This window comes from Podarcis liolepis (assembly GCF_965112155.1).
Source record: "Podarcis liolepis genome assembly, chromosome: 17".
In the NCBI taxonomy this organism is placed as follows: domain Eukaryota; kingdom Metazoa; phylum Chordata; class Lepidosauria; order Squamata; family Lacertidae; genus Podarcis; species Podarcis liolepis.
The window spans coordinates 41,250,964-41,273,142 of NC_139571.1; the positions used below are offsets into that span (position 1 = coordinate 41,250,964).

At 43.7% G+C, this 22,179-nt stretch overlaps 2 protein-coding genes and 1 long non-coding RNA gene across 3 annotated transcripts in view; 1 reads left to right on the forward strand and 2 right to left on the reverse strand.

Annotated features, from left to right (window-relative positions):
* Positions 1-6,281: 6,281 nt before the first annotated feature.
* MAN1A2 (mannosidase alpha class 1A member 2) overlaps positions 6,282-22,179 on the forward strand; it is a 50,447-nt gene continuing 34,549 nt past the window's right edge. The window contains exons 1-3 of the mRNA XM_083481800.1: positions 6,282-7,150; positions 15,443-15,698; positions 17,342-17,438. Of these exons, the coding sequence (XP_083337926.1) occupies positions 6,831-7,150; positions 15,443-15,698; positions 17,342-17,438 (673 nt within the window). The 5' untranslated portion in view covers positions 6,282-6,830. The remainder of the gene's footprint in view (positions 7,151-15,442; positions 15,699-17,341; positions 17,439-22,179) is intronic.
* LOC310696517 lies at positions 17,600-18,837 on the reverse strand. The gene is made up of 2 exons (XR_014520600.1): positions 18,715-18,837; positions 17,600-18,087 (listed from the first exon to the last, which is right to left on the reverse strand). It is a non-coding gene; the product is annotated as an uncharacterized lncRNA (long non-coding RNA).
* On the reverse strand, positions 18,895-21,967 carry LOC310696371 (signal peptide peptidase-like 2B). Its single transcript, XM_083481827.1, has 2 exons — positions 21,938-21,967; positions 18,895-20,665 (listed from the first exon to the last, which is right to left on the reverse strand). Exons 1-2 carry the CDS (start codon positions 21,950-21,952, stop codon positions 19,052-19,054), a joined length of 1,629 nt encoding a protein of 542 aa, XP_083337953.1. The 5' UTR covers positions 21,953-21,967; the 3' UTR covers positions 18,895-19,051.

Here is a 22,179-nt window from a genome sequence, read left to right on the forward strand (position 1 = left end):
TCATTAAATTTTCTCTTAAGGCATTACATGCCGTAAATTTCATACCTGTGGTCCATAACCGTTCCCAGTCACAGTCATTACTGATTTCACAACAAAACTTGCCTACCCCAAAATGAGGGAGTTGCTTCTTGTGCCCCAGGGAGTATAAGTACATTAAGTTCGACATTAAAAGAAACTAACAAGAATTGAGGCATGCTTTTTGGCTTCCCAAAGCCATGAAATACTGAGGGTTGTGCTTGTGGGGGGGGGGGCAAAAAGAGGAGGAGGTGACTAGCCAGCATGAAGCCTTAGTAGCATATAATAACCTAGAAGAGGGGGCCAGAGGCAGAGGGGGTTGTGGGTCATTATATTAAAAAGAATCAGGGGGGAAGGGGGAAATACTTCCCTTTCCCAAACTTCAGAAACCTCCCTCATCCGTCTGTTTCAAGAGACAGTACAGTGTGCCTCAGGGGTTGAACTAAAGTCACTGTGTTAGCAGCACCGAAGGGACTTCACTCGGGCACAAACCTGGGCAGTGTGTATGGAGGTCCTGGGTTGCCCAGAGGACAAGCCCAAGCCTCCCCCCCAGCCTTGTTGTTGTTTAGTCATTTAGCCATGTCCAATTCTTCGTGACCCCCTGGACCAGAGCACGCCAGGCACTTCTGTCTTCCACTGCCTCCCACAGTTTGGTCAAACTCATGCTGGTAGCTTCGAGGACACTGTCCAACCATCTCGTCCTCTGTCGTCCCCTGAACCTTGTGCCCTCCATCTTTCCCAACATCAGGGTCTTTTCCAGGGAGTCTTCTCTTCTCATGAGGTGGCCAAAGTCTTGGAGTCTCAGCTTCAGGATCTGTCCTTCCAGTGAGCACTCAGGGCTGGTTTCCTTCAGAATGGAGAGGTTTGATCTTCTTGCAGTCCATGGGACTCTCAAGAGTCTCTTCCAGCACCAGAATTCAAAAGCATCAATTCTTCAGCGATCAGCCTTCTTTATGGTCCAGCTCTCACTTCCATACATCACTACTGGGAAAACCAGAGCTTTAACTATGCGGACCTTTGTTGGCAAGGTGATGTCTCAGCCATGCTGATGTCCAAAGGAAAGCAGAGGCATACATTTAGCAACAACTTGGCTGCAGGAGTTGCTGGAGGGAGGCATACAAGGCACCATCCAGCCTTTTTAGGGACTCTGGATTTGTGGAGAGCTTACTGCTTAGCCTTGCCTTCATCCTAAGATATCCCTCAAAGTATCAGAGGTTTAGGGTCAGAGCTTTCCTTTTCCTAGATGGACTACCTTCCCAGGTTGATGAGCCCTATCTGCCCCTCACTCCCCTCCAGAGCATGTGCAGAAATCTCCTTCTTGACCATAGGACCCACTATTGGTCTCATCCACTGAATCTGTCAGAGTCTGTCTTCTCACACAGGGGTAGTCTCTAACTCACTGAGGGTTTGAGACTCATCAGCTACCCTTACCTGGTTTCGCTGACCAGTCGAAGCTGTTCCAGCGGTGGGGCAACTGTGACCTGCTGACAGCTTCTAGGAGCCACAGGTGAAAGTTGAGTGCAGGGTCGGGACCAAAGGTGGACAAACTACCTCACGACGTCTCCCCCACCAAAGTTACTACCCTCCCCTAACACCACACTATACACCTCCCCCAATACACAGCAACAAAGTGCTACATTTGTGGGTTGCACGCGAGGGTTGCAATTTGGTGCTTCTGCGCATGTGCGGAGCATGATTTAGTGCTTCTGCGCATGCGTGGCTGCCGAAACCCGGAGGTAACCCATTCCAGTACTTCTGGGTTTCGGCAGGTCTGTAACCCCAAAAAACTCAACCTGAAGCGTCTGTAACCCGAGGTATGACTGTAGTCTGCTTTCACTTTGGTTTTTTTTAAAAAATAATATTTATTGAGATTTTACAAACATTAAAAAGTTTCAAAGTTTAGACTTAACAAATAAGAACAAAAAAATAACCTTAAAAAAGAAAAAAAAGGAAAAACTACAAAAGTACGAAAACAGAACACATGAAAAATACAAAATAGAAAACAGTTAACAAAAAGGAAAAAAAAAGAAAAGAAAAAGATCAATAATTTCATATCTTATACTTCATTTACTAGTTTCCTAACCTCCTCACACCTCCCTTTTTGTATTCCAGTTCAGATATTTAATTCAGCAAATCCTTACCCTCTGTCATTTATCTTTACTCAGTATCTTAACCTATTATAACCATGTGTTTATAACCATTGTCAATCCATATTTACATATTCTTGATAATCTTTTTACCAATACCACTTAGTTTCCTGTAGTCTGCTTTCACTTTGGCCTCTTGGAAGGAAAAAAAAGTATATGGAAACAGGAAGTTCATATAATGTATCATTCTGAACCTCTGGTTTTGAGTTACTTTGCAGAGCACAGAGATGGGGGGAGAGAGAAGAACCCCATTATCCATATAGGTAATTTCTTGGTTTACATGTGAAAAGCCATTTTAAAATTCCCCCTGGTGTAGAAGTGAGAACTGCATGAATGGAGAAAAGCTAGATTTTACTGTACCAGTATGTTACTCCACATTGACTCCCCCACCCGACGAACAAGGGAAAAGGGGCATTCCTGACTTTTCTAGCTCAGGAAATGTGGAGGAGGGTTTTTCCAAATATTTAAAAAAATAGACTGCAAATTGCAACGCCAGTACAGCTCATTACAACAGTCCCACAATGTAGCCCATAATGCATATTGCAGATGTGGGGCTAGGCTAAGGCTGGTATAGAACAGTGAAGTGCAACCCTCATTGCAAACCGAGGTTCAGGCTGAAGTTGAAAGAAAGGAGTATACAACTGAAATATACTCAGCCATCCGTACTATATAGTCCAGTGTTAGCACTGTCGATCAGAGTGGGGTCTGAATTGGGGTTTGCATTTATTACCCCAAACAAAACATTCCTAACACTCAATTGAATGGAGAAGCCTTGTGCTTCGTTGACTTGCATGCAACCCTGTTACAGAACTGTAAAATGCAAAAACAAAAAACTCAGACGAAAGAGTTCTGTTTTTCCTGGTACAGTACATTGAACTGCTGGAAAGATAGGTTGCTATCAAGTTACACATTCACTAAAATCCTGATTTTCTCCCTTGATTTCCATAGTCTGCTTTCACTTCCCTGAAGTTGGGGGGGCGGGAATTGTATTGAAAATGGAAATCATCCCTACTTCTCAGTCTGCAATTACAAATCTATGGTGTAGGCAACAGGAAGTACAGGTGTCTAGAAACTATAGACTTGAGAATATGTATAGAGGAAATCGCTAATCATGCAGTTAAGAGTCAAAAGACTGCTCTTTCAGGAATTTATCCCTCCCAGCCTGCACTATGGTGATATTATTTGTTAATGTAGTCACTGAAAAATCTTTTTTTAAGAAACTATCAATACTTGAATTATTTCCTGCACTGTTTATCTGTGCTCTTGTATATTTAATAATATGTAGCTGACAGTTCTAAACTGGCAATTAACTGGTTATCTGTCAGTATCTACCTTACCAGATACTGTGGAGAAGATAATAGAGGTCAGCTGTGATAACACACACAGAAAACCTATAGTGAGATGGTAAAACACTGGTATAAAGGTAAAGTGACCCCTGACCATTAGGTCTAGTCGTGACCGACTCTGGGGTTGCGGCGCTCATCTCCCTTTATTGGCCAAGGGAGCCGGCGTTTGTCTGCAGACAGCTTCCGGGTCATGTGGCTAGCATGACTAAGCCGCTTCTGGCAAACCAGAGCAGCGCACGGAAACGCCGTTTACCTTCCCGCCGGAGCGGTACCTATTTATCTACTTGCACTTTGATGTGCTTTCGAACTGCTAGGTTGGCAGGAGCAGGGACCGAGCAATGGGAGCTCATGCCGTCGCGGGGATTCGAACCGCCGACCTTCTGATTGGCAAGTCCTAGGCTCTGTGCTTTAACCCACAGCGCCACCCGCGCCCCACTGGTACACATAGCCATTATCTCAACCACAGGTGCCTCTCCCCAATGCAATATGTGGACGGAGTGTGTGTGTGCTTGCTCATTTATTAAGCTGAAATCTAAAACAGTAAAACAAAAATCTCAGAAACTAAGACCCGAATAACAAATAAGCCAAGGAAGCAATTTCTTTGCTGCTATGCTTTGTTTAGAGCTGGGCAGAATCACATATAGAATCATGGAACTGTAGAGTTGGAAGGGACCACGAGGGTCATTAGTCCAACTCCCTGCCATGCACGACCCTCAGCTAGAGCATCCATGGCAGGTGGTCATCCAACCTCTGCTTAAAAACCTGCAAGGAAGGACAGGGCACCACTTCCCATGGGAGCTGAATAGCTCTTACTGTGAGAAAGTTCTTCCTGATGTTTAGTCGGCATCTCCTTTCTAGCAACTCAGATCTACTGGTTTGGGTCCTGTCCTCCAGAGCAAGAGAAAACAAGCTTTCTTCATCTTCTATTTGACAAGGGAAGTAATAGTGCCACTGTATTCTGCTCTGGTCAGACCTCACCTGGAGTACTGTGTCCAGTTCTGGGCACCACAGTTCAAGAAGGACACTGACAAACTGGAACGTGTCCAGAGGAGGGCAACCAAAATGGTCAAAGGCCTGGAAACGATGCCTTATGAGGAATGGCTAAGGGAGCTGGGCATGTTTAGCCTGGAGAAGAGGAGGTTAAGGGGTGATATGATAGCCATGTTCAAATATATAAAAGGATGTCACATAGAGGAGGGAGAAAGGTTGTTTTCTGCTGCTCCAGAGAAGCGGACACGGAGCAATGGATCCAAACTACAAGAAAGAAGATTCCACCTAAACATTAGGAAGAACTTCCTGACAGTAAGAGCTGTTTGACAGTGGAATTTGCTGCCAAGGAGTGTGGTGGAGTCTCCTACTTTGGAGGTCTTTAAGCAGAGGCTTGACAACCATATGTCAGGAGTGCTCTGATGGTGTTTCCTGCTTGGCAGGGGGTTGGACTCGATGGCCCTTGTGGTCTCTTCCAACTCTAGGATTCTATGATTAACCCTTTAGATCAGGGGTAGGCAACCTAAGGCCCGGAGTAGTTGGCAGCCTGCCCACCTACACACCCATGTGCTCTCCTTGCACCTAAACAGCTTTTTGCCAAGGGTGCAAGGTGTAGAAATCCCAATCACTGATAGTTTAGTTGGTACAGCATCAGAGACTTAATCTCAGGGTGGTGGGTTCAAGCCTCAGGTCGGGTGAAAGATTCCTGCATTTCAGGGGGTTGGACTAGATGACCCAGCTCGGATGGTCCCTTCCAGTTCTTAAGAGTCTATGGGAGGCAGCCCTTTTTTCTAGAGCGCTTTGAAAAATAAATAAAAGATGCCCAAGAAAGATATTAAATTATTTTTGTATGCCACAACTGCTGCTTGTATTTGTTAGCTAAAAAGTGGAAAACCCAATCATAGAAGAATGGCAGATGAAGAGGATGGAATTTTTTCGGAGCTAGCCGACTTAACCAGAAGAGTCCGTGACCAGAAGGAGGAGGAGTACCAGGAGGATTGGATTAAATTTAATGATTACTTAGTTAAATATGTTAAGTTAAAATAAAATAACTGAAAATAACTGTTTGGCAGGGGGTTGGACTCGATGGCCCTTGTGGTCTCTTCCAACTCTATGATTCTATGAAAACAGCTTGCAGATACTTAATTGGCTTAGGATTTTATTTACGTTAAGTGATGAATTAATATGTTTAATTTCATGATGTGAAGATCTAAGGATGTTAATGTTTAAGTTAAATTTTACAAGAACTGTGATTTGGAAAACCGTTAAAAGGACAGGTGATGAAATTCAACCAAGGGGAAGCGAGGGAGTCACTTAACAACAAGTGTAATTTTCAATAAGGCTATGGTTTATGTTTGTTTGTTTATAATGTTGTGAAAACCAATTAAAAAAATCAGGGAAAAGAAAGAAAGAAAAATAAATAAAAGAGACCCGGTTACAGATAGGTAGCCGTGTTGGTCTGCCATAGTCAAAATAAAAAAAATTCCTTCCAGTAGCACCTTAGAGACCAACTAAGTTAGTTCTTGGTATGAGCTTTCGTGTGCATGCACACTTCTTCAGATACACTGAAACAGAAGTTGCCAGATCCTTCTATATAGTGAGAAGGTGGGGAGGGGTATTACTCAGAAGGGTGGTGGGAATGGGAGATTGGCAGATAACTGAGATGAGATGAGAAAGAGACCCGGAATAACTTCCGTTGCCGCTGCCAGCCCTTCTCTACCCTTACCCAGCTCTATGAAACAGAAAACGAGAGGGAAGCGAAGGGCGTCCTCTTCCGCTCAGGGAGACCCGCGCATGCGCGCGAGGGGGGCCTGCTTCTCTCTCTCTCTCTCTCTCTCTCTCTGCCTCAGGATTCCGGAGTCGGTTCCTCGAGAGACGTTTGTGGGAAGGAAGGAGAGGAGAAGCGGAGGAGGAGGCCGAGGCCGGGGAGCGAGTGGCGCCACACGGCCGGCCGGCGGGCGAGCAGGCCCGGCCCCTCCGAGGCTCCTGAGGGAAGGGAGGCCGGTTCTGAGGGGAAGGCGGGCGGGCGGGCGGCGCTGAGGAGGCCCGGCATGTGGTGAATCCCCCTCAGGCTTGGCGCTCCGGACCCCGCCGCCGCCGCCCCCGGGAGCCGCCTCGGGATGAGCGCGGCCGCTCCGCCTCAGGCCGCCGGGGCGCGGGGGCCTCCCTGCGGGGAGGGGGCCGCTGCCGGGACGGCTTCCCTGCGCGGAGCGGCGCGCCGGCCCTCCTGAGGGAGGAGGAGGAGGCGGAGGAGGAGGAGGCCTGCTGGCTGCTCCGCCGACCGGAGATTTAACCGCCCTCACCCGCCGCCGCCTCGTCTAGCTTCGCCCTCGCGATGACGACGCCGGCGCTGCTGCCGCTCTCGGGGCGCCGCATCCCGCCTCGCAACCTGGGCCCGTCGTCGTCGTCGTCGTTCCCGCACCACCGGGCCACCTTGAGGCTCTCGGAGAAGTTCATCCTCCTGCTGATCCTCAGTGCCTTCATCACGCTCTGCTTCGGCGCCTTCTTCTTCCTGCCGGACTCCTCCAAGCACAAGCGCTTCGACCTGGGCCTGGAGGACGTGCTCATCCCCCACGTGGACGCCGGCCAGGGGGGCAAGAACGCCGCGGGAGGGTACCTGGTCCACGGGCAGGGCCGCGACCAGCACAGGCACAGGTAGGCCCTCAGGCCAATCCTGCTGCTGCCGCCGCCGCCATTATTATTATTATTATTATTATTGGTGGGATGGGGTTGCGTAGTCCACGGGTCTCAAACTCAGTGATTTAGGGGCTTCCCCTGCATGCAAAGCCAAGCTCTGGTGGATTGCACAGACAATACCAACACAGTGGTACCTCAGGTTACATATGCTTCAGGTTACAGACTCCGCTAACCCAGAAATATTACCTCGGGTTTAGGACTTTGCTTCAGGATGAGAACAGAAATCATGCTCCGGCGGCGCGGCAGCAGCGGGAGGCCCCATTAGCTAAAGTGGTGTTTCAGGTTAAGAACAGTTTCAGGTTAAGAACGGATGTCTAGAATGAATTAAGTTCTTAACCCGAGGTACCACTGTATTATTATTGGTGGGATGGGGTTGGGTAGTCCACGGGTCTCAAACCCAGTGATTTAGGGGCTTCCCCTGCATGCAAAGCCAAGCTCTGGTGGATTGCGCAGACAATACCAATAGTGGGCCCAGTGGTCAGGGTGGTTTCTTCATGGTGGGCTATATAGAGAGGAATGAGGGCAGATGGGGCTTGTCAACCTGGCAAGGTATCGCATCAAGGAGAAGGAAAACACTGATCCTAAACGTCTGTTGCCTTGTGGGATACTTTTTGGGAGAAGAAAAGGCTATGGAGTAAGCCCTTCACAAATCTGGAGTGGCAACCCTAAGACTGTTGGGTGGCACTCTGTATGCCTTCTTCCAGCAACTCCTGCAGCCAAGCTGGTGCCAAGCGTATTGCTCTGCTTTCCTTTGGACCACATCAGTGAGGCTGAGAGGGAGGTCTTGTCCTCTGGACAGCTCAGGACCTCCATACACACCGCCTAGGCTTGCAGCCTGAGGAGGACATGTCAGTGCTAATGCAGCGATTTGACTTCAGCCTTGGAGGTGCACTCCATTGTGTCTCGAAACAGACAGATGCTGACAACAAGAGGGGGAGTGTTGTATACAGGAATAGGTTTCAGCCCTGGCTTAATGTGGTGTGCTGCCTTGGTGAAGAATCACTGTGTGCTGTCAGGTTACGTTCACATCACAGGTGTCCAGAAAGAGGAGTTGTCAAGACCTGATTCGCCAGTGCACCTTACTTACTGTATTTAAATCCTGCCTTTCCTTCAAGGAGTTCAAGGTGGTATGCATATTTCTCCTCCCACTACCCATTTAATCCCCGCAACGACCCTGTGAGGAGTGTTAGGCTGAGAGGCAGTGCCTGGCCCAGGGTCACCCAGTGAGAGCTTCATGACCAAGCGGGGGATTTGAACCCAGGTCCGTCAGTACTCTTAACTGCTCCTTCACACTGGCTCTTGTTTGCTTTTTCCCTCCCCGTCCCTGCTAGGAGTGGCTGTCCCCATGGAAAGCAACCCTGGACTAATGAAAGCCAGTTGTGCCTGGCTTTAGACTAATGTGGTCCTCTTAGACTAATGAAAGCCAGTTGTGTATCGGTCTCCTACCATTTTGAGGTGGGGCGGGGGGGGGGAGTTAAATGGCCATTCCTTCTGGGGCAAGTCTTTGGAGCTGTTAGGAGTGGAATGAGTGAATACTTTAGATCAGAGGCTGGGAACCTCTTTCAGCTGCATTCACTTCTTGGCAACCTTCAGGGGACCACATGCCAGTGATGGGTAAGACCAGAGGCAAAAGTGGGCTATTTTCTGCATGCACTTGTATACCCTTCTCTGTCCTCCACTAGGGAACCAAAAGGCATTGCAGTGGTACCTCGGGTTACATACACTTCAGGTTACATACGCTTCAGGTTACAGACTCCGCTAACCCATAAATAGTACCTCGGGTTAAGGACTTTGCTTCAGGATGAGAACAAAAATCCTGCTCCGGCGGTGCGGTGGTAGCAGGAGGCCCCATTAGCTAAAGTGGTGCTTCAGGTTAAGAACAGTTTCAGGTTAAGAATGGACCTCTGGAACGAATTCAGTACTTAACCCGAGGTACCACTGTATCAGAATACAAGGACACATTCCAGCTAGGCAAAAACACTCAGAGGGTACAAAGACAGGTCAGTGAGGGGTGTGGCCTAGGGAATGTTCTGGGGGGCCAGATAGAGGGTCTGGAGGGCCTCCTATGGACCCTGGGTTCCTCACCCATGTTTTAGGTGGGTCTGGTGACTGATCTACCGCCTACCCTTATTAGATGTAGGCACAGCAGGAACTGCCACAGACTGAAAAACATTGTTACATCTATATTGTGTGTGATAACCTGAAGAGCTATGTAACAACTTGGGAGAAAAGAGTATATATAAGTCCTCACAGCAGGAACCTGTGCCACAAACCCTGGCATTATATAAACCTTTAGAATATCCTCCATATGCACTCATACCCAGCTATGAGTAGAGTTGGTGTGTCATTTTATACAATGCTCTTAGCAAATGGAACAGAAAAGATTAATTAAAGGAGTGCCTTTTCAGTACCCATTTTGTATGGAACAGGATAAAAGAGGGGCAGCACCAAAAGAACAAAGTACAGTACAAAGAGTCTGCGCTGGGAGAAAAAAAATGAATTACACTAGGAGTTCAGTAATAAAATTACTATTTTTGAACCTTATTTTATGGCTTTATGGGGCAAGCCTAATGATGTCTATTCAGAAGTAAGTCTAGGTGAATTCAGTATGGAATACAAGAAGCAAAGGTATAGAATGAAATCATTTTACTACTGAAGAATAACATTAAGGTAGTAGCAAACATAATTAGAAAAACTACTGGCAGCATCTTCAGTTATTTTAAATAATTTTACCCCACTTTTACCTTGCTGCAGCTTACAGCAAAAAAATAAAAACCAAATTCATCAACATTATAACTTAACTCGATGAACCTAACCCCCTCCCCAAATCAGCTGAACTCACAATCAATTCCTAGTCTCCAAAGGCCAGAACAGACAGATGGAGCCTGTGATGTGGTACAGTTTTCTGTGTAGAATAAAATGTTGGGAAATGATATTTGCTCTTTTCAGAAAACCATTGAGGTTATAGCCATAGAATTTTGTATGTTGGGTTTTACACTTTGCTCTTTCCTTGGCTGCATTTTTTAAAGAAAACACACTGGATTGATTTGAACTTGACACATATTGACTTGTGTCTCATGCTGTTCTTTCATTCTTCCCTTCTTCATGCACCACAACTGAATAATTCCTGGGTTCATTCCTGCTCCTGAACTTGGAAATTGGGGTTATCAAACAGGGCTTGGTAGCCAAGTTTTTGTTTTCATTAGCCAGCTATGAAGCGTATACTACTGTCAACAAATATACTAACTGATGAAATTACATAACACTCTATGTAGGTTGAAAACATTTTGTTTGTTTGAACCTATTGACAGGTTTTTCTCTCCCTTTCAAAAATTTAAGACTTATCTCCTCCCATCACAAATATATATATATATACTATTTGAACTTGTACAAAACAATATTTATATAACTGTTTCTATTAGGACTATAAAATGTAGAGGCAACATGGCATTTTGCCAATAAGATGCTTATTTTGATTTTCTAAGAAATTTTAAAACAAAAATGAAGGAAGAATTAGAAGAGAGTTGGGGCATCTTAAAGATTAAAGATGTTTGCGGCATGAGTTTTCATAGGCTAACACCTGCTTCTCAGTTTTTTCCAAGCTGGATCACTCACATTCTCTGCCCATAGGATATTGAAAAGCTACAGTGGGCTTGGTTAGTTTTAAACCAGAATTAAATAAGCTTTAGGCTCCAAGTCCCATCAGTCCCAGACAACATGGCCAGTGGTGAGGAATGATGGGAGTTGTAGTCGGTAGCCGCATCTGTAGAGCCCTAGGTTAGCCAACCCTGATTTAGGGTCAATTTCTTTCCTCTTTCAACTGCATAAAAAATAGATAATAATGCTATCACAAGAAGATACCACTTTTCTCTTAATGCCAGGTGAGAAAATCCAAAGTTTGACAAACTCTGTACTCTTGAGTTTGTTAAGATAATTTATTTGTACTATTTTTACCCCACACTTAATACTCTGGTAAGTTATGTATAATTGTAGTCTATGTCCCACTGAACTCCATGGTGCTTGATTCTAAACCTATGTTTTGCATAGGTTCAATCTGTAAAAAAAGTTAACATTTTTTTAAACCAAGGCTTATCTTCAGCCAGTTCAAATGCAATCCTTAGTTCTGAGCAAGAAAAATAATTTTACAAATATCTAAATGGCTAGTCTGAAGTAGCAACCCTATCTAAGAAGAAAAGAGTAGTATCCAGTTTCTGCTTGCTTCTTTTCCTTACTCTTTTTTTATTTTTAGTATTTATCCCCTTGCAGTTCATTCAAGTAAAAATGTTACCATCTGAAAGAAAAAACCAAGCTCCATCTTCCAACCCCCCCCCAGCATTGTTTTTAAAATGGAATCCCTACTTGCTCTGATTAATTAACATAGGTAAAATGCACAATAGTAAACCCAAAATGCTTTCCTGAACCTAGTTACAGGCAGCAATCATTTTGCACATGTCTGATTGACACACAACCACTGACACATACTCTGCTTTCGGCCCCGGAAGGGGCGGGGCGGGGGCAGAATGGGCTTATGCACGACTGCTGACACCCACAATGAGTTGCCTGCATTATCTTGCAATTACCTCATACACTCACCAAAACAGGAAGCATTTAGCTATAACTACCCTGGTGAGTGGATTTGTCAAAGCCTTTTACCACCTTTGGAGCAAACCAGGAACTGAAATAATTGGAACTTGGTGTTTCCCAGTTTCAGGCATGTTGGGAAACTGGTTAATTGATTTACTTAGGCAGTCTTTGGTTGTGCATGGAGAAGGAGCGGGAAAAGGGCAGGGTTTCTGGGTGCAAGGTTTGCATTTATTTTAGCTTAATAAATGTGAGATATATTGTGGCTGAACTGGGGTGTTCACAACTTCTGCAATTTATTGTGGAGTAAGTACCCCACTACTAGACTCTTCTCATGAGCTAGCATTCATAAATGGACAAGGAAGAGTATTGACCTGCACTCTTATTTAAAGAGGAGTGCATATTTCCGCCCGGGTGGTTTTTTTTTGTTTTTTTTGTTTTGCTTTGCCCTCTGAATGAAAGCAGGATTAAAGTATTCAACATTCAGAACTTCTAAAGTTCCTCTTTATTAATGTCCTATTGTAATGCTTCAGATAAGTCTAGCAGAAAATTCCATGACACAGTTGAAACAATAGAAGATTGTATGTTAATATGAATTAAAGTGGTACCACTGGAAGTTTATAAAAATATAGTTGTCAAGGATTGGAGTTGTAGCATGACTAGAAACCAGTCAATGGACAGAGGGAAACCAGTTCAGAATTCTTCCCTTAACTTCTTTTCTAGCCGCTGTCTTTCCAGGTTCTGCACAGCCATTCAGGTTGAACAACCAGGGACCCCTTTTGCTGTAGGAATGCAGACGTAACCTTGTCGCATTAAAAATGGGTTTAGTTTGGCAGTAACAATAGTTTGAACCAATTACCCCTTCAGTGCCATTGTTGGAATGTCTTAGACCAGGGATGTCCAACTCCCAATAGACTGTGATCTACTCACGGTGTAAAAAAACTGGCAGTGATCTACCCATTGTCGTTGGATGGATCAAAGTTGTGCTTTTTTGGGGGAGCCAAGGTGGTTGAGCTTTTTTTTAGGGAGCAAATGAGTGAATGGAACTGAATATCTGAATGAATGGAACTGATCAGCCTTTCTCAACCTGTGGGTCCCCAGATGTTGTTGAACTACAACTTCCATCACCCCTAGCCAGCAAGGCCAGAGCGCAGGGATGATGGGAGTTGTAGTCCAACAACATCTGGGGACCCACAGGTTGAGAACTGCTGAATGGAACTGAATGAGCATTGCAATATACACAGAACATAATTAAAAGTTGATTATATAAAACACAATTGAGGGTCTTGAATCCCCAGTCCGATAGTGGAACTTAATCTGATGGTCCACTTTTTTTTGCTAGGAAGCAAAAGTTGCTGAGCTTTTTAGGAAAGGCAAAGTCCTTGAGCTTTCTTGGAGAAGCCAAAGTTGTAGAGCTTTTTTGGGGGCGGGGGGAGTAGATCACTAAGGGGCCAGAGATCTACCAGGAACACCCCACGATTTACCTGTTGGATGTGCCTGCCTTAGACTTAGGAAGTGGGAAGAAACTATTTCCCTCCCCCTTTCTTAGACCTTCTAACAATGGTGCTGCACTAGGAGGAAAAATGACCCTTTCCCAAAAAGAGGCTTTGTTTCTCCTTTCCTGGAACTGGAGGAGACCCTCCTACACTCTTGCAAGGGTAGACAGCAACACAGTTGTCCTCTCCCCCCCCCCCCCACGACATGCTGGGGTAGAGGGAGGTTCTTCTACTGCAGCGCTGCCCTACAGAGTAAAAATCCTACTGACTGAGCATGTCTGTCTGCTCCTGAGCCTGCCCCTCTACTGTGTGCGCATGTGTATTTGTATGCATATACACATAAGTGCAGGTTCCTGTGTGCTCCCCCCCCCCGCTGTGCTGTGTGTATGTGCATGTGAATTGGACTCTGGCTAGCATGTGACCCCTGGAAGGCTTGTCAAATCCTAAATGCGGCCTTCAAGCCCCAAAGGATTACACACACACCCTTTCAGCCTACTGTGTTGAGTTATAGTATTGTTGTGATTCTCAAAAAGTGGGTTAAACTCACAGTAGGTTTCTGGTTTGCAGTGCTGGTTAGGCATAGTGTTATCCAAGTCTCAAGGGCATGGAGTTTAATGTCACAGGTGTTGCTATTCCTTCAGAGTTTAATGCCTATTGCTATTCGTTGCAAATGGGGTGTTAACTGCTAATCTACTGTTGAGAAGACTTATTTGTCATTGTTGAAATGAAGAGAAGTGACGGAATCTTAAATGATTTTGACTTTTTTCGCACTTAAAATAACTAGTAATATAATGTTAATATGTCAAGAGTGATATTTTCATTTTCACAGCACATGTTTTGTGACCTTTTCAATAGGATTGAGTAGTTCTAAAGCTTGTGGGATAAGCAGGAAGCAGAGATCCATCATGCCAAGCTTCTGATGAGTTTTAAATCCTTTTTAAATCAGGTTTATCAGGGGACTCTTGGGCTGCAATCCTAAACATGGTTACTTAGCAGTAAGTCCCATTGAACATAGTGGGGCTTACTTCTGAGTAGACATGCATAGAATTGTGCAGTTCTCTGAAATGCCTGTGCCAGTTTCTGATCACAGATGTGGGTCTTCCTTATCTTTTTGATTGCTGTTGCATTACCCTATTTGTGCCAAAACTTGTTGTGTAATTACTTCCTGCAGTAATAAGGTGAAAACTGTAAATTCCTGGTGATATTTGTTCATTATTGCTGCTTTCTAAATTAGATGCACATGGATTTCCTTCTTTGAATGTAGAGTTGAGGGCATGAAGTAGATTTCCATCCAGATGCAGATATGCTTACCCACATTGTGTTTCTGTCAATGGTAGGCATATATATATTTGGCCAAGTCTTAATTGGGGCCTGAGAGTTTTGCTGCAGAATCCTTTCAACAAGGTTGGAAACCTCTTTTCAAAACCATACCTTTAATACTTTGGTTTGCAACAAAAGTAAATCGAAGGACTTCATACGCAGCAGTCTTGGGATAATGTTGATTGCTGCGCTAGTTGCCTTGCCATTTAGGGCCTCCTCATTTGCTCTATTCAAATTAGGGGTTGGCTGGGAGCACATTTGCAAACCAGAGAAACAGTTGTGGGCACAGCAACACACACACAGCACACTCAAGCACACAACGCCACCTATTTTGTTGACAAAAATAATATGCTTAACTTCAGTGGGGGAGAGGACCCTGTAGACTGCAAGCATGTGTGTGCCTACGGGAACCATGTTAGCGACCCATGCTCTAAACCTTATCAGAGCTTCAGTTTTCTTTGGGGCTGGTTGATACATGCATGGTGTGTGAATGCACTTTAATAGATAAAGCCTACTATAGATAGCACTTTCATGTAGTCTCACATCAGTAACAGTGTTTTTCAATGAAATCTGTTCATTCGGCTGCAAGTGATGGCAAATGAAATGTAATTCTTGCATATGTGAAAAGTCCCATTTAATCATTAGAATTTCTGAAATGCTCTAATGTCAACCATTTCTTACAACATATAGTGGTCTTCTAATACTAATAGATGTATCATTTGTATATATTTGGCAGAACGTCTTCGGTTACAGTTGAAATAAGAAATAGATGATGGTTGTATAACAGATTGGCTCTAACGCTTGGCCTTAAGCTCTAAAAACAGAGCTTAATGACTATTATTTGCTTATTTAGAGAAGAAGAGGAACGCTTGAGAAATAAAATTCGTGCAGATCATGAAAAAGCTTTGGAGGAAGCAAAAGAGAAACTGCAGAAGTCACGGGATGAGATCCAGGCTGAAATTCAAACTGAGAAGAACAAAATAGCAAAGGGTTTGAAGAACAAAAGCAGCAAGCCCTTGCCACCGGTCCCGGTACCAAATCTTGTAGGGATAAACAGTGGAGATCCAGTGGATCCAGACATCCGAGAAAAAAGGGACAAAATTAAAGAGGTAATGGCTTGCGTCATCTTATCATTACCAAGCTGTAGTTCGTGATGCTTGTATTATTTCTGTGAATAGAAACCATACTGTTTGTGATAGTCATAGAAGTTAATTTCATGTGGGAATTGGCTTAATATATTCTGCTTCATAATCTGGGCTTATTTTCTGGGCTGCTTTGGGAGGAAGTTCATCACTCTGACCCCTATAGAACATTTTCTGCCTCTGGAGGAGGCTAATAAGAAACTCATGAGATAGAATCTGGAACAGGACCTCATGAGGAAATCTTAAGTGTCATGATGAGGTGGCGATTGCTTTTTGGAGGCATAATAAGCACGTAAGGCAATTATTATATGTAGATCTTTTGTGTCTTTTTCTTTTATTGTAATCTGACATTTTCCTCTAATCTCTTGCCCTGGAGCTCCCTTTCTGGGGTAGAGTGAATATTACTGACAATATTTTTTAAATGTTGCATTAAAATGTGTTAAGCTATGCTAATGAAATTTCTACCTTAAATTTCCTCTGTGGGGGCATGGCTAATCACAAAACATTGGCGGTGTCCCATGTGTGTCTGCCTATGTGAAAACACAGAATCAAGACAGATAGACACCACTCAACTGTTTCTCCCCATTTGAGCCAATGGAGCAGTTCCTCCATTGACTTGCGAAAATGGCAGAGAGGGGAAGCCTTCAGGAATACAGTGTTCTGCCTTATGCAGATCAATGGAGACACTGATGCTTTGACTCACAGAGGCAGCAGGAAGCATTGAGAGGCAGGTGGCTGGCTGGCTGGTGATTAGGGATACCAGGCATACAATTTCATTTTTAGAGTTTGTTGCTTTGTTCAAATTTGAGTCAGAGTCAGAGAGAAAATGCTATGCTACTCTGAGAAATAATGAGAGGCAAATTAGGAATATGTGTTTTGAAAAAAGGTAATAAAAGAAAGAAGTTGGAACCATATTTAGAAATGCATTTCAGCAGTGATTCTCATGAATGTGTTGGCCTTTGCAAGTTAATTAGCTTCTTCTACTTAACCTGTTTGGTTTATTGGCAGGGGATGCAGGGTTGCAATAGATTGGCAGTTCAAATCTGCATGATGGGGTGAGCTCCCATTGCTTTGTCTCATCTCCTGCCAACCTAGCAGTTTGAAAGCATACCAGCACGAGTAGGTAAATAGGTTCCGCTGCAGCGGGAAGGTAAATGGCATTTCTGTGCACTCTGGCTTCTATCAGTGCTCCATTGCACCAAAAGCAGTTTAGTCATGTTGGTCACATGGCCCGGAAAAGCTGTCTTCGGACAAACGCCATCTCCCTCAGTCTGAAAGTGGAGATGAGCAATACACCCCATAGTCAAATTTGTCTGGACTTAATTGTCCAGGGGTCCTTTACATTTTTAAACCTTGATTTTTTGGATTAGCTTCCTCTTACATTAATCACTGCTAGTCTTCCATCCCTTTACAGAAGCAGTTGCTTGCTTTGACAGCACAGAATATTTTGCAAGACTTGAATTTGAAACATTTTCAGATATATTTCAGTTGAAATTACAGTTGTACTCTGTTGCTTACCTTTGTTTATATAGAGAGAATCTGTTTTTGAAACAAATATTTTAGTTGAATGGATAATTTGTGTTAATTTTTATTTGTTTTCCATTCCTTAGATGATGAAGCATGCCTGGGATAATTACCGGCAATATGGATGGGGACATAATGAACTGAAACCCATTGCTAGGAAAGGACATTCCACCAACATATTTGGTAAGTTGTCGTTCTAAAAAACTCATTTTGAAAATTCCACATAAAATACCTTGCTTATCCTGTTGTGTCATTGGAATTTGAAAAATTTAACGAAAGAGAACTCTTAACCCACTTAATCCTGTAGATAACCACTCAAGAATAGCAATTACAATTAAATGCAATCCTGTTTTATTCTTGAATTTTATTGTGCAAATGCATCAGTGCATGTCTGACTTCTTATGATGATGAATGTTCTAAATTTTCTGCTAGTCATTGCAAACACAAAAATTGTACAACAGGGTTTTTTTTTGTATAACACAGACTTTTGTAGTTCTGATAGTTGGCTCTTTGAATTAACATTCTGCAAACAAATCTGTTTCATGGTTACATTTGATGAAATGCACTCAGATTTTTGTGTGGCAAGCTGCTGTGTGTGCGTGTGCTATGCCACTATACATATTTATGTATGAAGTCCTGCTGGGGCATTCGGGTGTATGAGAGAGAGGGAAGAGCTGGCATGATGACTTCACTTGATCTTCAGTCTTTGCCCTTACTTACTTCATCTAGAGACCTGTTCTGCACAACTTTTGAGATCTCTTCCATGTTGCCTGGATTTGCAGCTTGATAGCAATGGTAGACTACATAGGCTTCTTAAACTATTGGAGAAACTCTGAAGATAATAAAAACAGGGATACTATGGGGATGATAATAAAAAGCCTATTGTGCAGGGTTGACATGTAGAATATATATATAAAGTTCTTTACATGCCTTAAATGCATATGCTAAGATTTCTGCAGTCGCAATGCAGTTAAAAATTCTACCTCTCTGTTCCCACTATGCCTGCAAGAGGAGAGGACTTAAGTCACTCAGTGAGGTTCTTTTTCGAAAACAGGGACATACTAGGACCAAAAATCCTTCAGTTTAAGAGAAAAGTTAAGATGTTTACTTACCTTATTCATCAAAAAAACAGAAATAATAAAGGGTCCTACCTCAAGCTTTGTGCCATATAAGCAACAAGTACAGCCTACAGTTTGGCATATTCTACAGTGGTACCTCGGGTTAAGAACTTAATTCGTACTGGAGGTCCGTTCTTAACCTGAAACTGTTCTTAACCTGAAGCACTACTTTAGCTAATGGGGCCTCCCGCTGCCCCTGCACTGCCACCGCACGATTTCTGTTCCCATCCTGAAGCAAAGTTCTTAACCCGGGGTACTATTTCTGGGTTAGCGGAGTCTGTAACCTGAAGCGTCTGTAACCCGAGGTACCACTGTACTCGCTTACAAAAGTCTCCATATACCTGTGTTTTTCCTTGGGCTTTCACCCTCCATCCTCTTCCTCTGTAATTTGGGAGAATGCTATGGGGGCAATGACTAGATAGTTGCACATCTTGGGTTCTGTTTCTTGGTCACGTTAGGGCATGACAGGGTTAAGATGGATAGATGAGAACAGTGCATTTTAATTTATTGAATTTCACAGCAAGAGTGACAGAGTAGCTTTATTTCCAAATGTGGTTTAATGGACCTGTATTTCTTCAACCTGAAGTGCCCTGTTTGTCTCTCAAAATGTTCCAGTGGCATATATATGTGGGGTGTTTTCCTCTCCCCTTTCCTCACAGAATGTGGTCTCTGTGCTTCTCAAGCCTCTTTGTTTTCGTAGACCTCATGTGGAGCATCATCTTCTCTCTGACTTAGAATGCAGTTAGTCATCTCATCTCTCAGTGTGTCCAGGTCAGATAACTCTTCTGTGGATATGCTGGAACTAGTCATGTCTTCCTTGAGGAATGTGATGTTGGAGATTTGTTTTCCTTCTTGTTGACAGAGTTTTCCCTCTGAATGTTGTAATGTATTTGGGTGCTTGATGTCTTTTTGTGAAGAAGGTTGAGACAGGTCTTCTGCAGAGACAACACCTGTCCAAAAAAGGATGAACTCTTTGCGAGAAGCAGCAACAACCATAGTAGTAGTGAGTATACAGGGCACCAGGTATAGGAGAGTTGACTGACTTGTCTGTAAGAATGTTGCTACAACAAAGGTCACCATAAGACCATAGCTATAAGCTAGAGTAGAAGCTAGAAAATAGACCCCTGAGGAGTTGACTTGAGCATCAAATCTGTGGCAGTAGGCTACCAGGAAACCAGGAAGTATAATATCTCCAAGGCCTATAGCAGTAAAAGAACTGTCATCAAAAATGGATGTTGACGGTAATATTGGTACTTTCAACAGAAAGGGGATCTCTTCAGAGTCTGGTGTCCCATAAGCTGTCACATCCGTGATGCTTTTTCCAGCTTTGGTTAGGAAAGGAGTGACGAACAGACAGAGTACGTCATAAAACAAATGAGCGAACAGAAACAAGCTACAGTTCTTTAAGGTGGGCATGTGAACTGTTCTCAGAATGTAAATGCCAATACAGATTCCTAGAACATCTTGCAAAACCCAGCCCCACTCACTCTCATTTCTGAAGATGACCCAAAGTGCACTGATGGCTATACACAGGACAGTTAGAAGCAATGTTCTGATCTCTAGACCTTTGTGAAAAAATGGGAGATGGATTACACGTTTTCCAAATGGAAGTTTGCTTACAAATGGAGCTAAGCAACCATGCAGACTGAAAGATGCGTATAGACAGAAAATGCCAATCATTGCATGTACCAGGTGATCATAGAAATAGTAAAGAGCAAGTAGCATGAAGGTGGCCATTACTGTACAAGTACATGTGAAGTAGGCATTGGTGTCAATTGTTATCTCACCAAAATCATCGTCTTCTGTTTGGAATCGGCTTTCAATATATTGTTGCTTTCTTCTCTCTGTTCTGCCTGCCCAGTAGCTTCCTATGGTGACTATGAACATTGACATCAGATAAATGACCCCAGTTTTGTGTAGCAAGTCCCTGATCAAGTTCTTAAACAATAAATAGAGAATGTCCACATCTTGGAGAAGAATTCCTGAGATTGTGACCTCCTCACAGTGACCCCAGCTATATCTGGATCTCCGGTTTTTCACGAGATAGGGAGCATCTCCACCAAGAGTCAACAGCCCCTGGGTTTGGTTAATTTGATGGAGTCGGGCGCTCTCAAAGAGATTGCAGTTGCCCTCCCTTACAGATGCAATTCTTGTGCTGAATCCACCACCATCATTGTCTTCCTCCCCAAAGAATGAAGGTGGGCAACACATGGATGAGTAACTGATGTTCTGAGTTCCGAGCGCAGGGTGAAGCCAGCGATTTTTGTTACCCTCTTGATGTGATTTCATCCACTGTGAAGGGAAGAGGAAGCAGTAATCTCCTCCTTTCTCTGGGCTGATACGGATGACCCCAGGGTTCTGAGCAAGCACAGGTGGAATAAGGAGCAGGAACAAGCTGGCTAGAAACAGAAACATCCTTCTTGGCAGTTTCCCTTAATCTTTACTAGGAACTGTAACCACACGCTGCTTCTTTCTCTTCTTGTAAAAAAGATTTGTCCCTTTCCCCCCTTTAATTCAAAGCTTAGGCCCCTGGGACCCAAGCTCTGCTTGCTACATGGTAAGCTGTTCCTGACAGCCTTACCCCCACATCATGGATATAACCCCAACCTTGTTTGTTACATAATAAGCCCAGCTTCCTATCCATGGAGACAAACCCCACCCCTGTCTGCTGCATTGCGTCTTCTCTAATAAGTTTTTGTTTCTTGCTTTTGCACAACAAGTTTGTCAGTAAGGCTGTTTGTCACAAATTGAGCCTAATTTTCTCTTCAACCATAGATACGGATCCAGAATTACAAACCGGAAATCAAATTTTATTACTGCTTTTATGATTTAATAGCTTAACCTGGCGACTGTCAGAAGAAGGTGTGATGTGAACATTTTAGTTCATAAAGATGACTGTCCTCTAAAAATTTGAAGTATAGGAGATATTCATTACAGGCTGCATAGCTACACAATAGGAATCAAGAGAAACTAGGGACTCTTTATGTTAGCAAAGGTGGACATTAATTTTAGGTTGTGTGCTAGGTAAAAAGGTCAATACTGTAGAAGCCCAATTGGGTAGAATCATAGAATTGTAGAGTTGGAAGGGATTCCCAAGGGTCATCTAGTCCAACTCCCTGCAATGTGGGAATCTTTTGCCCAAGGTGAGTCTCAAACTCACAAACATGAGATTAAGAGTCCCATGCTCTACTGGTGGAAAGAATCTTCCCCACTTCAAGGATGTAAGGTCCTCTAGCTCTAATTTAGGATCTCACAGCTGAATGGCTATATTTTCTAATTCAGACAAAAAGTAGAGGTAGCCATGTTGGCCCATAATAAAAATTCCTAAATCTGTACTAGGGCAGTAGTTTTATTAGGCTAAATAGAATAACATAAAATAGTGTGCAAGCTTTTGGGTTCCCCAGAACTCTTCATCAGACTAGATGGTAAACAGAACATCTGGTCACAATCTTCTACATAGTACACAATCTAAAATTAAATTTAGTCTCTGCTAATATAAATACTGCCTAGCTTTACTGTTTTCTGCCTACCAAGGTGCCTGTATATTTCACTTAAGGAACAGACCTGGTTAACGAGCATCTTTTGAGGTTCTGGAGATGGGGGTCAGCCATTGTTTTTCTTCTTGTTAACTGTACGCCTTGGTGCACAGCACCTAAAGAGCCTCCTTTGATTGTATACTGCCTCCCTAGCATTGCCCCCCCACCACTGTCAACAATTCACTACTCAGTTGCCTGTGGTGATTAAGAATTGTCCCCTGGCAACCACTCAAGACTCCATTCTCCTATGAAGTCTTCCCCTCTAAGATT